Source organism: Triplophysa rosa, linkage group LG12 (genome assembly GCF_024868665.1).
Source record: "Triplophysa rosa linkage group LG12, Trosa_1v2, whole genome shotgun sequence".
Taxonomy (NCBI): Eukaryota; Metazoa; Chordata; class Actinopteri; order Cypriniformes; family Nemacheilidae; genus Triplophysa; species Triplophysa rosa.
Window position 1 is genome coordinate 13,180,300 of NC_079901.1, and position 14,673 is coordinate 13,194,972.

The window sequence follows — 14,673 nt, forward strand, 5'->3', positions numbered from 1 at the left end:
TACACGTTCAAAAGTTTCGTGTTATTTAAGTAAAATGTTTCTCTTGACCTTACTAACGTTCTGATAAGAATATATATGATTTAATGTCTGAAATAGTTTCGTAGACAAATGATATGAATAAGTAAGTGACACTATGAACAAAAGTCTGAAAATATATACAGTATGACATCACTGACCCTGTTTCCATTGAAGACATACGCCAACTCATCAGAACCGAGCTCAATGTCAGCACGGACGTTCGGTCGAGCCCAGCCCACCCTCATCTCTCCTGTGGTTACGGCCTCAAACTCAAAGTACCATTTTCCTGATGTGACACCATAATGCTTCTCAGCTCTGAAGATACGCACTTTATCTCCCCGCGTGTTGTCAACACCAAGACTACCTGGGGGAAAAAAAGAGTTTAGAATTGTCAAAATTTTACTTACTGAAGTGATTACAGGCAACATCAAAATAGAAAATTCTAAAATAGAAACGTACTGCTCTCCTGATCTGGAGGTTCAATGTTGTATCCATAACCTATCAGAGTGCGTACAGCGTTGTTCACGCTGTCCCTGTTGGTTTTTTTGGTTTTCTCGTCCAGCAAGTTGTAAGGCACCAGACGAGGGTTACGCTTATTCATGATGTCCTGAGGGTCAGAGAAAGTGTAAAGGCCAATTCACACTGAGAACGATAACTATAACTTCAATGATAATGCTTAAGAAACATTAATAGCAGAGTTCACACCACAACTACACACATTATACATACCACAGGGTCCATATTTACCTGCACAATGCTGTAGGTCCAGCCCTGTCTCACTCTGTCCCGTGCCCAAACATTGTGCCCGTTTTCTGCCAGCTTCTCCACCAGCTGGTTCTGATTGGGTGTCAGTTTGACATGATTGAGGTCCAGAGGAGCAGGCTTGTATCCATTGCTCATCATATAACTGAAAAACAACTAAAAGGTTATACATCATCCAAAAAAGACATTGGGCATGTACAGGAATGTGTCCTGTGCATTAGGTTTACATACGTTTTAGGCAGTTTGATCTTCTTCAGGTTCTCCTCTGCTTTCTCATCTCCCATGCCCACATGACAGCCAAGAGCTAAGAGGGTTCTGAAGAGGGCAGGGAGAAAATAATGTTAACCGATCAGTGAATTGGATAGACAGCTGAAGGACAAACGTCTGAACTTGAAAAGATAATCACTTCAGGGTCTCTCCAGACATCTGAAGGTTATAGTTCCTCTCAGGTTCGGGAAGACTCTGGAAATCCACCAGGCACGGGTGTAGCTTCTTATTATCGTCCCTGAACTAAGAGAGAGAAAGTTCACACAGTCACTCAGAATGAATCTTCATGGTGAAAATCGGCATGTGTTTTTCTTAAAGAGTCACTCACCACTCCATAGATCCAGCCCTGCTCAATACGGGTCACAGCCCAAAGCTCGTGAATGTTTTCAGCAAGCTTCTCTCTGATGCGCTCCAAATGAGGAGGCAAGACGATCTACACATTTTGACAAGAACTGTTATCAGCAAGCAAGATTTAAAGACTACGGGAGATGAAGTAATAGTCACAAAGTGACTGGTTTACCTGGGCGGTGTCAACGGGACAGGGAGTGAATGAGGTGTGTGTGAGAGACTGTGTGGGACCCAGAAGGTTTCGGACTCCATCGAAGTCGTGCTTATACTCTTTAATAGACTCGATGCGCATTCTGTCTTTGGGCAGAAGGGCTTCGTAACACGGCGCGTAACCGGGAGGCGGCAGGAATTTGAAATCACCATGGCGACCACCTAAGAGGAAGCGAGCTCTGTAGAATGAAAGAAAATGCAGGATAACAATGTCAGAGAAAAATGATCAATGAAAATAAATGAAAAGACAAATCCCACAATAGAAAGCATATAATGTCAATTACTTCACTCCAGCAGAGAAGCTAATGACGGGGAAGAACAGGCCGTCTAGGTTGAAGTTCTCAAACATCCCCTGGACCGGATGACCGTTGATACGGAAGGAGATGCTGGGCACGCTCAGATCCAGACAGCAGCTCACGACGTCATCGGCTGCCAGGGCGTGCTGGTTGGGTGAAGCCACCTGACGTGATACATGACCTAAAGAGAACTAACATGTAAGAAACATTCAAACACGCAGCTTTGTATTGCAAACGCTCAGATCATATTTACCTGACCACAGGTGAAGACCATCAAAGCCATAGGAGTAAAAGTCATCACCCACACCGTTGCCGCCCCATCCCTCTCCTCCTCCAGGGTACGGACTGTAGCCCTCAGTCATGCCCCAGCCCACACGCAGATGGGTCGCCTGAGGCGTCACATACGCTTCCACGTAGTCCACCATCACCTCAAAGTACCACTTTTTGTACTGGGTGGAACCTTCACAGGTACCCAAGAAGATATTGGGTCTCATGCTGTAAAGTGCAAGCAACGTTTACAGAAAACGTGTTTTAACATAATAGAGAAAATATTGTGCTGGAAAACAGCATGTTTGGTCTACAAAGCCGATTACAGTGACTATCTGGGTATCTTTTTTATTTTATCTTAGAGTTTAGGCATTTTTATATACATTTTTACTGTACAAATAGTTTCACAAATATCAATTTTAATATAATTAATTTTACGATATATATAAAAAAACTGGAATAATGAGTTTTACATTTTCTTTTATTTGATTGTGTGATTATAGAAATGTACTGTATGAAAATGTAATCATTTACACAATTGGCAATAATATGGCTTTAACCTCGTCATATTTGGGCATCATCATTTTTTGCCTAAACCAATTAGAATTAAAGCTGGTCAAAAATGTCAGAGCTTGATCTGTAACTCTTTGGTTAATAAAAAAACTCTCATATTTGTAATCTTTAGATGACCATTGTGCCCTTAATGTTGAATAGAAATCAGCTCAATAAATTGCAGTGAATAAAAATGGGATGATAAACCTCATCATTCTCACTCGTCTTCAACCTTACCTTGATACATAGTTAACAATGTTAGTCTGCAGCAGGAGGTCACGACCCGGAAGCAAATTTTCTGTGATGAGGTTTTGATTGGACCTCACAGCAACACCGTTACACACACACAGAGAACGTAGTACATCCAAAACCTGACCAAATAAAAGAAGATGGTGAGATTTAAAACGAGAAGATGTGTGATAAAATGATTTTATAATTCGTTATACGCTGAATCTTAATGACATGTTTGCTAACAGACCTTATGGTTTCGACCGTGTTTGTCTAAAAGGGAAATGATGGACTTGATGTGGTTCTCCTGGATGATGTTCAAGACTTCAGGACTTTCGATCAAAACACAGTACAGCACCTCAAGAATGCCTGGAGACAGACAGAAAAAGTGTTTGATACTTAAAGGAGCAATGTGGAGATCCCCGTCCCTTTCGAAGCACTACGGTGGCTGACACAGGACTAAGATGTCATCACGTTTTCGCTTATTTGCCAAAAGAGATAACGCATTCACGAAACACACTCTGTGGAGCAGTTTGTCCGTTTAGGGCTACTGTAGAAACAAAATGGTGAATTCCATGTAGGGGGACCTGCGGTGTATGTAGATAGAAATAGCTCATTCTAAGATCATAAAAACATAACACTTCATGATGTAAGTCTTTATACAACTCTCAAGATACACAGTAGTTATATATATTATATTGCATTTCTGTCAATAAATCCTCCAAAAATTCCACACCAGACCTTTAAGAAAAAAACCTTTTTAAAAGGTTGTTTTGTGGTGACTTTTGAAGGAAATATACCTGAAGAAGCCTCCAGACGATCCAGTTTACTGACTAGCCAATCCAGGTTATCACAGAACAAAGCACAGTTAGAACGGTTTCCTCTGATCAGAGATGCTACAAAAACAAACAGATATATTCTGTCACACACAGTAGACTTATAAAAATGTTATTTCAAGATATTTTCAAATGGCGCTTTTGACCTGAATCATCAAAGCATATGGTCATTTTGTAGGAAGAATTATCAATGACTATTATGAGTCTCACCGAGCAGTTCATACAGCAGATTGACAATCTCCTTCCAAGATTCAGCTGCCTCCTCCCCGGCAAACTCTGAGAAGTGTGCAGCAGTGTTGTAGACATTCAGACGATCTATACATTCCAGCACGATGGTGATCATCCCCTACAACACCAAATAAATATAATGTAAATGAGGATTAGGTCTGATCGTCTGGCTCTCAAACAGGCACAAACACACACCTCTTCTTGGAAGAGGTTCTGTCGGTTGCGTAGAGAGCGTAGCTTGGTCTGTTTCTCCTCGTGTTCCAGCTCCTCCTCCGGTGGCCGGAAGTAATGGATTAAATCCTGCAGAGACAGAATCACTCCGTCCAGTGGCAGGGACACCGGGCCAGACGATTTGTTCTTCCCACTCAGAGAGTCCAGACCTCTAACGTACAACAGAGAGAACACACACATGAATGAAAGGTAGTAATATTTGGTCAAATTTACTTTATATAACCAAATCGTTGAAATTGTATGCAGCATTACTGAATGCACATTATGTGGTGTATCGTCGTACTTGATAAATTGTGTATAAAGGCCAGTGGTGTTATAAATCATACGAGCAGCCTGAGATTCTTCTGTCTGGGAGCGAGACACGGTGAGCGCATCATCCATATGGCCCTCTTGATGTAAAATGGCCTGAGATGAAGAGAACGATTTGTAAGATATCACAGTAAATATAAAAAGTTGAAAGACCAGTTAGCATCACACGGTTTGTAGGTCCATTAAAATTGCCAGGCTCTATACCCTTCTCTTCACAGTTCCCAGACGAGCCGCTTTAGCATCTAGAGCAGCGTATGTGAGCCACAGGCCTGTGGAGAGATGCTGCACAAAGCACATGGACTCGCCATACTTGATCTCAGGAACACCCATTCCTTCCACATCACGCTTCTTCTGAGCCCCTTCAACCTTCTCCTGCTCTCCAGGAACAAGCACAACACATGGAACATAATCAACACAGAGGAAAGAAAAAGAGTGGAAAGTGATTAGAGTTTAAGGATAATTGGTTGATGTGTATACTGAATTATTTTATATAAGGGTTAAAAGACATTCAGAAATGAATTAAGAAGGCGTTTTAAAATGCAGTTGAACTTAGAATGAATGAACAATAAAAGCAAATCAATGTAAAGCTTTAATGAATGATAAAAAATGATTTAAAAAATGATTTAAATTATTACTAAAGAACTAAGTTATTGCTAAAAAATTATCAGGACGAATGATAATGTCCTGACATCAAAATGTTTATCAAAATTAAAAAAAAGTTTTAATTTATTTTTTTATTTTATAATTATTAAAAATGATTATACAATCAGAGTGTATAATATTTTATTTGTATAGTATTTATAGTAATAAAATATAAATTTTAGTATATAGCAATATTTACACATATATTTCATTACCTGTTTATAAATTTACTTTATATTTTCAATATTTCTATAAAGGTTAACTTTCCTTTATTTTCATAGGCCAGGAGTGAAAAATACCCGGTGAACCTCGTCCAATTAAATCCACTCCCTGTCAGTCTAATTTAAATTAATGCATTACGCCGCAAAATTAATTTCTTACGAAAAAAAAACTTAACAGTATTGTAATGGTGTCGCAGCTGCCAGAAAATTACCTTTATTTACGGGATTCTTTTTTACATTAAAAGAAAAATAATAACTATCACAAGTGTTGCTGTGAAATGAATGGCACTTTACATCTACAAGTAAGAAAAGTAGATGATATTGTTATAATTTTGTATCCTTCTAGACCTTAGATGCGCGGAAACAAAAGGCAGACTGTTTGGTGTTGGCTTTCTCTGGATCCAGAACCATAAGACCCTTTTCCTCATCTAGACACAGGTAGCGACCCGTTGTGATGTGACGTACACGGAAGGGCTGACCCCACTTCGTGTGGCTACCGCTCCAACTACACAGAAACAACAGACACGTGTTAAAAACCACACGCAAGAATAACACAATGTAACAGTTAATAAAGCAAAAAAAGATGAGTCGAGAGATTCTCTCACCCTATTCTCAGAGGCTCAAGTCTCCACAACGATCGGGCCTGACTACATACGGCCCCTCCTTCATATTGTGCAATCCTACAGTGAGAGAGAACAATATGACTCAATTGATTCATTATAACATAACAACATATCAAACCAAATGACATTCATTTAAACAAAATATTTAGCACTAAATGTATAACAAAAAACTTTTGCTGACATAAAAATGAACGTTTCTTGTCTTACTTGCGCTGATCCTCTCCTTGATCAGGTGGTGAGATGGCCAGACACTCATCCATGTGACCATGAAACAATCTTATTACATAACCTCCGGTTAAATGCCCTGAGAAAGACATATATTAATTGAATGTTCAAAAATCTGAAGTCGACTTCAACATTTCAAAACGATTTACTTTCGTTTTGCTTGAATGCAAATTCAATGAATTTGTAATTGCGTACCTTCTGCCAGCTCACACCCTGATAAGACGGGATTCATGTTCCATAAAGTCTGCATGAAGGAAGCATCGACCATCAGATCCCCACTGGCGTACGACAGATGCTGAAAAAATACACACATAAATCAGAAGTCGAATGCAAAGACAATCATCATGAAATGAACAGTTAACAGTTAACATTATGATCCAATCAATGGTTCAGAAAACATTACCAGGTATCTCTCTGATGATACGCTAACCAGGATCAGGTCATCTCCTACTCTGACTTTCTCACCCTCTGACCTCTGCTTGGATGCGGGGTGGATGGTCCACCAGCACGCTTCCCCTGAAAGTACAAAGCAACACATCATTGAATCTGTCCAGTGGAAAATATTCTAATACGCACAATAATATCAAATATACTGTAAATGCTTAAAGTAATAGATCACCTAAAAAATGACAATTCTTGCATCATTTTCTCATCCTCATGTCATTCCAAACCTGTATGACTTTCTTTTTTTCAGTAGAAAACAAATACAGATATTTTGAGAAATATCTCAGTGGTTTCGTGTCCATATGACGGAAGTCAATGGGGTCCAACGTCGTTGGCTTAGCAACATTCTTCAAAATATCTTCTTTTGTGTTCAGCAGAAAAAAGAAAGTCATACAGGTTTGGAATGACATGAGGGTGACGAAATGCTGAAAGAATTGTCATTTTGGGGTAAACTATCCCTTCGACTCAAATAAATAACACAGGTTATGTACCTGTCGAATCCTCCTGCAGGCCGACATCAAAAGCCAGCTTGTCTGTAAGTGAGCGGGATGTTGTCAAGCAGCTAAGATACTGTAATTCAGACCAAAAAGACATTTAAATCTTCACGTAAACAAGTGCTTCCTTTAAAAGCTGCAAATGGTAAAAAAGCCACGTGTATCCCACCATGCCAGAGTGATGGTGTCTAAGGAGGATGGCGTGACCGTAGAGCAGTGTTCGGTGACCTCCTCCCTGAGAAGACTGAAGCACAAAAGAGAAAAGTTTAGCACCTTCGATGACTCATACAGTAAATAGTGCCGTGAGGGGTTAGGAGAAGATTGACTCGATGTTGTATGGTACATTTCACATTATACATAGATAAAGGGTTGAGCTCCACCGTGCTCACATGAGGAGAGACACAAAAATAGGGAAAACACCCTAGTGTTATGAAAGGAGGAAAACAGCGAGGCACCATGAGTTCTTCACATTCACAGGAGGTGTTACGGATACATACTGTAAGTACAGAAACAATGAACAGAGGAGGCAAAGGTCACACCAAACCAGGTGGATTTACATTCTTCCGCCATTAGGACAACAGACACATCCTGAGGACGGCTTACCTTTTCTCAACATCCAGTAAGGTTTAAAAGCAAAAGAACATGATTATTGTTGCTATTAGTCATATGTACCGTTATCAATGTCTCACTCTGAATGAGTAGATTTACACAAGTGAGAGAAAGAGAGAGAGAGAGCACCGTATCAAACATTAAAGGGACAGTTCACTTAAAAATGTCATTACATGTTCACCCTCCATGAACGAATTATTCGGTTTTGTAAGCCTGAAAAAAATCCGTTCTTAAGTTACCATTCATTTCAAGACCCCATTCATTGCAATTTCACAGAATGAAATGACCAGTTAATTTTTTTCCAAATGTTATTATTTGTCTTCTACAGGTGAAATAAAGTTTAATCGTTCGGTGAACGAGTGACGGCAAAGTTTTCATTTTTAGGTGAACTAATCCTTTAATTCAGCACAACAGCCGTGGTCACCTGGGACGGGGTCAGAATGTTACTCCCCCTCTCGCCAGTCCACATTAGCACTGGCTCAGAGGGCTTCTGACAGGACTGTCCTCTGGGCTGTGGTCCACACTATTTTCATTTGGCTTCCCAGTAATGTAAGTGATGGAAAAAGCCTGTTGTTTACAGAGCCAGGTGAACATCTGTCTACCATGCCAAGGCGGACGTGTTCCATCATATATAATAACACCCTGTTAACACCCACCCTATCAGAACTCACATTCATAGTTTCAGTCTACTATGTATGGTTTGTTATAGAAATCTACTTGCGTACCTTATGTAAGTGATAAGTGTTGGTGTCTTACAAGCTGAAGATCATCATAACCTTACCCTGGATTCAGTGGCACTAAGCTCATCCTTCTCTCTCTCTCTCTCTCTCTCTCTCTCTCTCTCTCTCTCTCTCTCTCTCTCTCTCTCTCTCTCTCTCTCTCTCTCTCTAACAAATGTACACATTTATACACACAGACTAGCTCTCAATTGAAATGCCATTTGGAAGCCAAATGGGCTTTCAACTCCAACCAAACCAGACAGAGTAAGAAACAGGTGACAGCAGTCAAAGGTCAGACAGAAGTAATGGTTTAAGGGTGAAGAGGAGATACAGCATTGTCATCCACACCGGACACAGAGTAGAAAAAGATTTAGGAGAGGAAGAGTGCTACGTTTTGAAATAATAAAGATATGATACAGTATGAGACATACCCATTTCTCCAAATCGATTGCCTAAAGTTGGCATGAAAGGGGGATGAAGGGTCAGGAGGGAGACAAAGAGTACAGGAAGTTAAGTTACAGTGTTTGTGTTTCTTTCAAAGGCAGAAATAGATATGTATGCCTCTGATTGTCACAAACCAGATCAATCAAAATATAACAAAACAAAGCAGTAATAAAAAACTTTAAATAATAAATAAAGTAAGGGGGTAGAAGGACAAAGCATTAATCTTTTTATAAATTGCAAAATGTCTGAAAAGATAATGAAAACATAAGTGTTTTTTAGTTTGTGAACCTGCAAATCAGTTTTGGGTTGACGTAAAATTAAAAACAAATGTGACCCTGGATCACAAAACCAGTCTTAAGTAGCACGGGAACATTTTTTGTAAAAGACAAAAATACATTGTGTGTGTCAAAATTATCGATTTTTCTTTTATGCCAAAAATCATTAGGATATTAAGTAAAGATCATGTTCCATGAAGATATTTTGTAAATTTCCTACCTTAAATATATAAAAACTTTATTTTTGTGAGTGGATGGTCTGCCACAGTGCCCCTGATTAACAACTTCAAAGGCAATTTTCTCAGTATTTTGATTTTTTTGCACTCTCAGATTCCTGAGTTTTAAACGGTTGTATCTCAGCCAGATATTGTCCTATTTTAACAACTCATATATCTATAGAAAGTTTATTTATTCAGATTTCAGATTATGTAAAAATCTCAATTTCGAAAAATTGACCCATAAGACTGGTTTTGTTGTCCAGGGTCACAAATGTGAGAAAATTTGTGATAATTATGTGATGTACAGTATGTGATGCAGAAGTATTTGTGATACTGAAAATGTTTGTTTTCAGTATTTGAACCTATAAATAAACAAGGGTTTAGGTTTCACGTTATAAAAGGAACAGTTCACCTTCAAAAGAAGATATTTTGAAAAATGTTGGACCCCATTGACGTCTATTGTATGGAAACAAAACCAATGCAAGTCAATGGGGACCAACGATCTTCTGTTATCAACATTTTTCAAAATATCTTCTTTTGTGTTCTGCAGAAGAAAGAAAGTCATACAGGTTTGAAATGACAAAAGGGCATGTAAATAATGACATAATTTTCATTTTGAAGGTGAACTATTCCTTTAACAAATACAAAATGTTAAGAAAGTGTAAGAAACATTCTCAAAGCATACTGACCGTTGTTCATGCATACATGTACAAAATAACACTGCTGTTATTAAAGCAAAAGGAGGTCAAGAAAACACTAATTTTAAAAAACTAACTCATTAGAAAAATGAAATCTGCTATTATTATGTTCATTTGTAATTAAAACTTTAGAAAATAAAGTATTTTCAGTTGGCTAATGGTTTTTTGGACCGCAGTGTATGTGTCTATTGTACAAGTAAACCATGTTTTTAATAAATAATTGTAATAATTCCTATTCTTTATGTCCATCATCATCCATTTGACCCTTTGTTTCACAAACCCCTCCCTGCACTCCACCTCTCCGCCCCTCCCTCGTTCTCTCTTTTTTATCCAGACTCTCACCTCATTCATATCCACGGTGTTTGCCAGCATCTCCTGCAGGGCTCGTACCGAGAGCGACTGCTCCAGTATAAAGGCACAGATCGCCAGATCAGGCGGCACATTCTGCAGAAAACGCACAAATGTTTGCACTCATTGTGCTTAATGGCTTTGAATCGATTAATTAGGTTTCTTGATTGCTGTTGTGAAAATTATAGACACTAGAAGGAATTCACTATGGGGAATTCATTGGGTTTTTATTCATTTTGTAAAGATACTTAAAGGTCCAGAGTTCAAAATTTAGCAGCATCTAGTGGTGAGGTTGTGAATTGCAACCCCTCCTCCCCTTTCGAAGCACTACGGCGGCTCTCACAGGACTACGATGTCATCACGGTTTCATTTCTTTGCAGAAGGAGATAACATTTACGAAACATGCATTGTAGAGCAGTTTGTCCGTTTAGGGCTACTGTAGAAACAACATGGTGAATTCCATGTAAGGAGACCCGCGGTGTATGTAGATAGAAATAGCTCATTCTAAGGTAATAAAAACATAACGCTTCATCATGTAAGGTCTTTATACACCTCTGAAGACATTTAGTTATGTATATGATATTGCATTCCTGTCAACAGATCCTCCAAAAAATGACACATTGGACCTTTAAGAATCTCATCAATCTCATCACAAAATGTGGTTTTATTTTCTTATGGCTGTACCTGGGCGTTTGACGTTGTCTCAAGAAAGCACAGACGGTTTCCGAAGCCTTCACAGGAAAGGCATAGCTTGATCTGCTCCTTCAGAACGGTCGCAGAGCACTGGAGCACAACTTGGTCTTCCTGCAGTGGGCCGTGAGAAAAAAGAAAAGGAACACACAGTGACTAGACTTTCGTGACAGACAGGTGACAATTAATTATGACAATGCAATAAATGCCTATTCATAGTGAGATGTGTAAATGTGTCTGATGGTAAGACAGTGATTAGTGAACAAACACACACACACAGGCTGATCTGTCCGGGGCAGTGAAGTGTAAATACAGTAATAAACACGCCCCCCTTCCAAACACCCTCCACCTGTCGCTGAGCATTCTCAGCTGTTCTCTCTACTGACTCATGATGTGGCTTCATCTCTCTCCCTTCAACCTCCTTTCCTCTTTCATCACATTCCATCTCTCTCACTTTAATAATCTTTCAATGTTCTGTAGCGGCACCTTTGTCAAAATTCAAAACTCACGATCTGACTTACTAACTCGCTCGCCACTGCTTCTCCTTGCTTCCCCTCTACACTATATATTTCAGTCTTCTTGCTGTGATCAGGCACGTTCTGTCCCACACTCCCCAGCACAGAGGAAATGGGGACAGTCTACCCTTCGGTAAGTGTAGGGCACAGAGCCCTAAAAAAATTGAAATCCCTTAGTAGTTCACAAGATACACACTCAACTGGAAAGTAGATTTGATATCAGACTGGTCAAACAGATTTAACATAACTAAAGAGCAGTTTAATACTTACTAAACACAGAGTCTGGAATAGAATAGAAAAATTGAATAGAATATAAAACATAGAATAAAATAGAAAAAATACAATAAAATAGAACAAATAGAAATAAAAAAATGAAATAGAATAAAAAAATACAATAAAATATAGAATAGAAAATATGTAAAAATTGTAAAATATAAAATAAGATCAAACAAAATAAGTCAGACATAATGATGCACTAAAATATAATTTGTTTTAGTCAGACATAATGCTACTTTTAACTAAAATACTGCATTGTTACAGTTCACCATTATGTTCAGTAAAAGCAGTGATGTTTCCACTTTGTTTCATCCAAAATGTCTATTACTAGTTACTGAATACTGCAAAAACAATTCAAAGAGTGCTTGACATGGGGCAAGGTAAACAGTTATAGCCAGGTAAAACAGCCTCAAGCTTGTTTGAAGTAGGTGGATAGTGTGAGTGTATACATAACCCTCATCCTGATATGAATTTTAATGCAGTGAATCAAGTCTTGTTGGCCCATTTTCAGAACCCACCGACGAAAAGCAACCGTCCAATAAACTATTAGAGACACGGCACTGCCCAGTATAAGGTCAATGTCAATAAAGAGGAGGGTGCAGATAGTATCAAAAACTATCTTTGCACAGTCTACAGCATATCGACTGATGTTTTAAGGGAAACGTCCGCCACTTGAAGCTTAGCACATTGATATAAAGGCTATTGAGGGAAATACAAACAAATATTTATAATGGCTGAAATTATTTTTTGTATAGAATAATATACTGTATACATAAACTTTGCTTAAAATTATTTGAAATCTATTTAATGGACTGTATACTGTTAATAGTAACAAGTAACACTTCTGTTACTTAGACAGTGTTTTAGACAGTGTTAATCAAATATTAATGGCAAACCAATTTCCATAATGCCATATATTTATTTAATATGGTAAATTCTGGTTCACACTGCCCCAACAAACTGCACACACTAAAAATTCCAAACTTGACTGTCTGATTCATGTTTCTAAAACCTGTTGAAGATTATCCGTCAGACAAAAATCAAATGCAAATCTTTTATAAATGAATCAGTTACGACATTACTGACCACTAAGGTATTGAGGTCCGATCTGGCGGTCTCATGGTTAGCCCCATGATCTGCACGCTTAGCTCATCTCTGTATAAATAGGCTCAGGGATTTAGAAGATGCAGAACGCTTTACACTATGTGAATCAAACAATCAGCGCTAATGTGTCGCTTGAAGACTTCAATGATCATACAGATTACTGTGAACAAAGACCGGGAAGGTTTGGATAAACACTGGATAGAGAATGCAGGCTATAATATGGCAGACTTGATATGCTTGTTAGGACAGGTTTAAGATTACAGTCAGACCATATTTAGGTCTAGACTCATGGCAAGACCTTTTCAAATAGTTGAACAGATTATTTAAAACAATATGCGAAATCAACATCGTGGTTTCTAATATATGTACGTGTTCTACATTTGAGGCCATACTGTACAGTATATACTTGTACTTGTGTCCTAAACAGACAAAAACAAACAAAAACAGCATTTTTAAAGGGTCGGTTCACCCAAAAATGAAAATTCTGTCATCATTTACTCACCTTCAAGTTGTTCCAAATCTGTTTACATTTCTTTGTTCTGTTAAACACAAAAGAAGACATTTTGAAGAATGTAGGACAGCAACAAGTTCTGGGGCACTTTTGACTACCATTGTATTTTTTCCTACTATGGTAGTCAATGGGGGGCAAGATCTGTTTGGTTATAAGCATTCTTCCAAATATCTTTCTCTGTGCTCATCAGAACAAAGACATTTATACAGATTTGGAACAACTCGAAGGTGAGTAAATGATGACAGAATTTTTATTTTTGGGTGAACTGTTCCTTTAAGTGCATTTAAACCTCTCTCACTTCACAGAAAATGGACCAAAATATGAATATCTTATTACTGATTTGTGTCAAATCCACTCCAAAACATAACCTAACTACTAAATAGATCAATACTGATAAATATTTACCACAGAGACATTCTATTTCAATTGCAAATATGTCAGGAAATGTAATAAGGAATACATACCAAACAGTGTACACAGTGTTAGTTAGCAATAATAAATATTTACATAGAAAACTACAATTTTCAATCCATGGGAGCACTGTCAGTAGCCTAATGTATGAATCATTAAAGGGGTCATATGACACGGCTAAATAGTTAACTACATCTAAAACAAACTTATAGTTTGTTTTAGATGTAATGCAATGTGTATACACAATTTAAGGTTAAAAACGCTGCATTTTCCACATACTGTGCATGTTTGCATCTCCTCTTTGCTCCGCCTCTCTGAAACTCGCAGATTTTTTACAAAGCTCATCGCTCTGAAAAGCGAGGTGTGCTATGATTGGCCAGTTAACCAGTGCGTAGTGATTGGTCGAATACTGCAAGCGTGTGACGGAAATGTAACGCCTCTTACTCTAACATCAGGTTCCAAAGCAATTGTAGTTTCAGGTACACCCACCTTACTTGCATATACATTTGGGCGGTCTTAGTCAACTCATACCACGAACTGACGTAGATTTGTGGGGGTGTGGTTACACGAGGTGTTTCAGGCAGGTCTGGGTGAGCATTCGCTTTTAGATCGAATGCATCTTTTGTTCCGACACTTTAATTTTACGTGTCTAAT

The 14,673-nt window shown here is 38.4% G+C and overlaps 1 protein-coding gene across 13 annotated transcripts in view; it reads right to left on the reverse strand.

Annotated features, from left to right (window-relative positions):
* Nucleotides 1–14,673, reverse strand: part of ryr1b (ryanodine receptor 1b (skeletal)) — an 83,949-nt gene that overhangs the window by 49,218 nt on the left and 20,058 nt on the right. For 9 of the 13 annotated variants that reach the window (XM_057348239.1, XM_057348228.1, XM_057348229.1 and 6 more), the window contains 26 exons: nucleotides 11,197–11,316; nucleotides 10,507–10,608; nucleotides 8,961–8,981; nucleotides 7,371–7,445; nucleotides 7,199–7,277; nucleotides 6,667–6,779; nucleotides 6,459–6,558; nucleotides 6,246–6,342; nucleotides 6,021–6,095; nucleotides 5,764–5,920; nucleotides 4,757–4,924; nucleotides 4,527–4,648; nucleotides 4,208–4,394; nucleotides 3,995–4,130; nucleotides 3,749–3,844; nucleotides 3,199–3,317; nucleotides 2,958–3,091; nucleotides 2,155–2,396; nucleotides 1,890–2,082; nucleotides 1,568–1,784; nucleotides 1,376–1,480; nucleotides 1,187–1,290; nucleotides 1,012–1,095; nucleotides 766–925; nucleotides 478–625; nucleotides 177–382 (listed from right to left, as the gene is read on the reverse strand). In XM_057348239.1, coding sequence (XP_057204222.1) covers nucleotides 177–382; nucleotides 478–625; nucleotides 766–925; nucleotides 1,012–1,095; nucleotides 1,187–1,290; nucleotides 1,376–1,480; nucleotides 1,568–1,784; nucleotides 1,890–2,082; nucleotides 2,155–2,396; nucleotides 2,958–3,091; nucleotides 3,199–3,317; nucleotides 3,749–3,844; nucleotides 3,995–4,130; nucleotides 4,208–4,394; nucleotides 4,527–4,648; nucleotides 4,757–4,924; nucleotides 5,764–5,920; nucleotides 6,021–6,095; nucleotides 6,246–6,342; nucleotides 6,459–6,558; nucleotides 6,667–6,779; nucleotides 7,199–7,277; nucleotides 7,371–7,445; nucleotides 8,961–8,981; nucleotides 10,507–10,536 — 3,168 coding nt within the window. In that variant the 5' untranslated portion in view covers nucleotides 10,537–10,608; nucleotides 11,197–11,316. The remainder of the gene's footprint in view (nucleotides 1–176; nucleotides 383–477; nucleotides 626–765; nucleotides 926–1,011; nucleotides 1,096–1,186; nucleotides 1,291–1,375; nucleotides 1,481–1,567; nucleotides 1,785–1,889; nucleotides 2,083–2,154; nucleotides 2,397–2,957; nucleotides 3,092–3,198; nucleotides 3,318–3,748; nucleotides 3,845–3,994; nucleotides 4,131–4,207; nucleotides 4,395–4,526; nucleotides 4,649–4,756; nucleotides 4,925–5,763; nucleotides 5,921–6,020; nucleotides 6,096–6,245; nucleotides 6,343–6,458; nucleotides 6,559–6,666; nucleotides 6,780–7,198; nucleotides 7,278–7,370; nucleotides 7,446–8,960; nucleotides 8,982–10,506; nucleotides 10,609–11,196; nucleotides 11,317–14,673) is intronic. The other 4 variants (XM_057348240.1, XM_057348236.1, XM_057348231.1 and 1 more) reach the window with 1 other exon arrangement.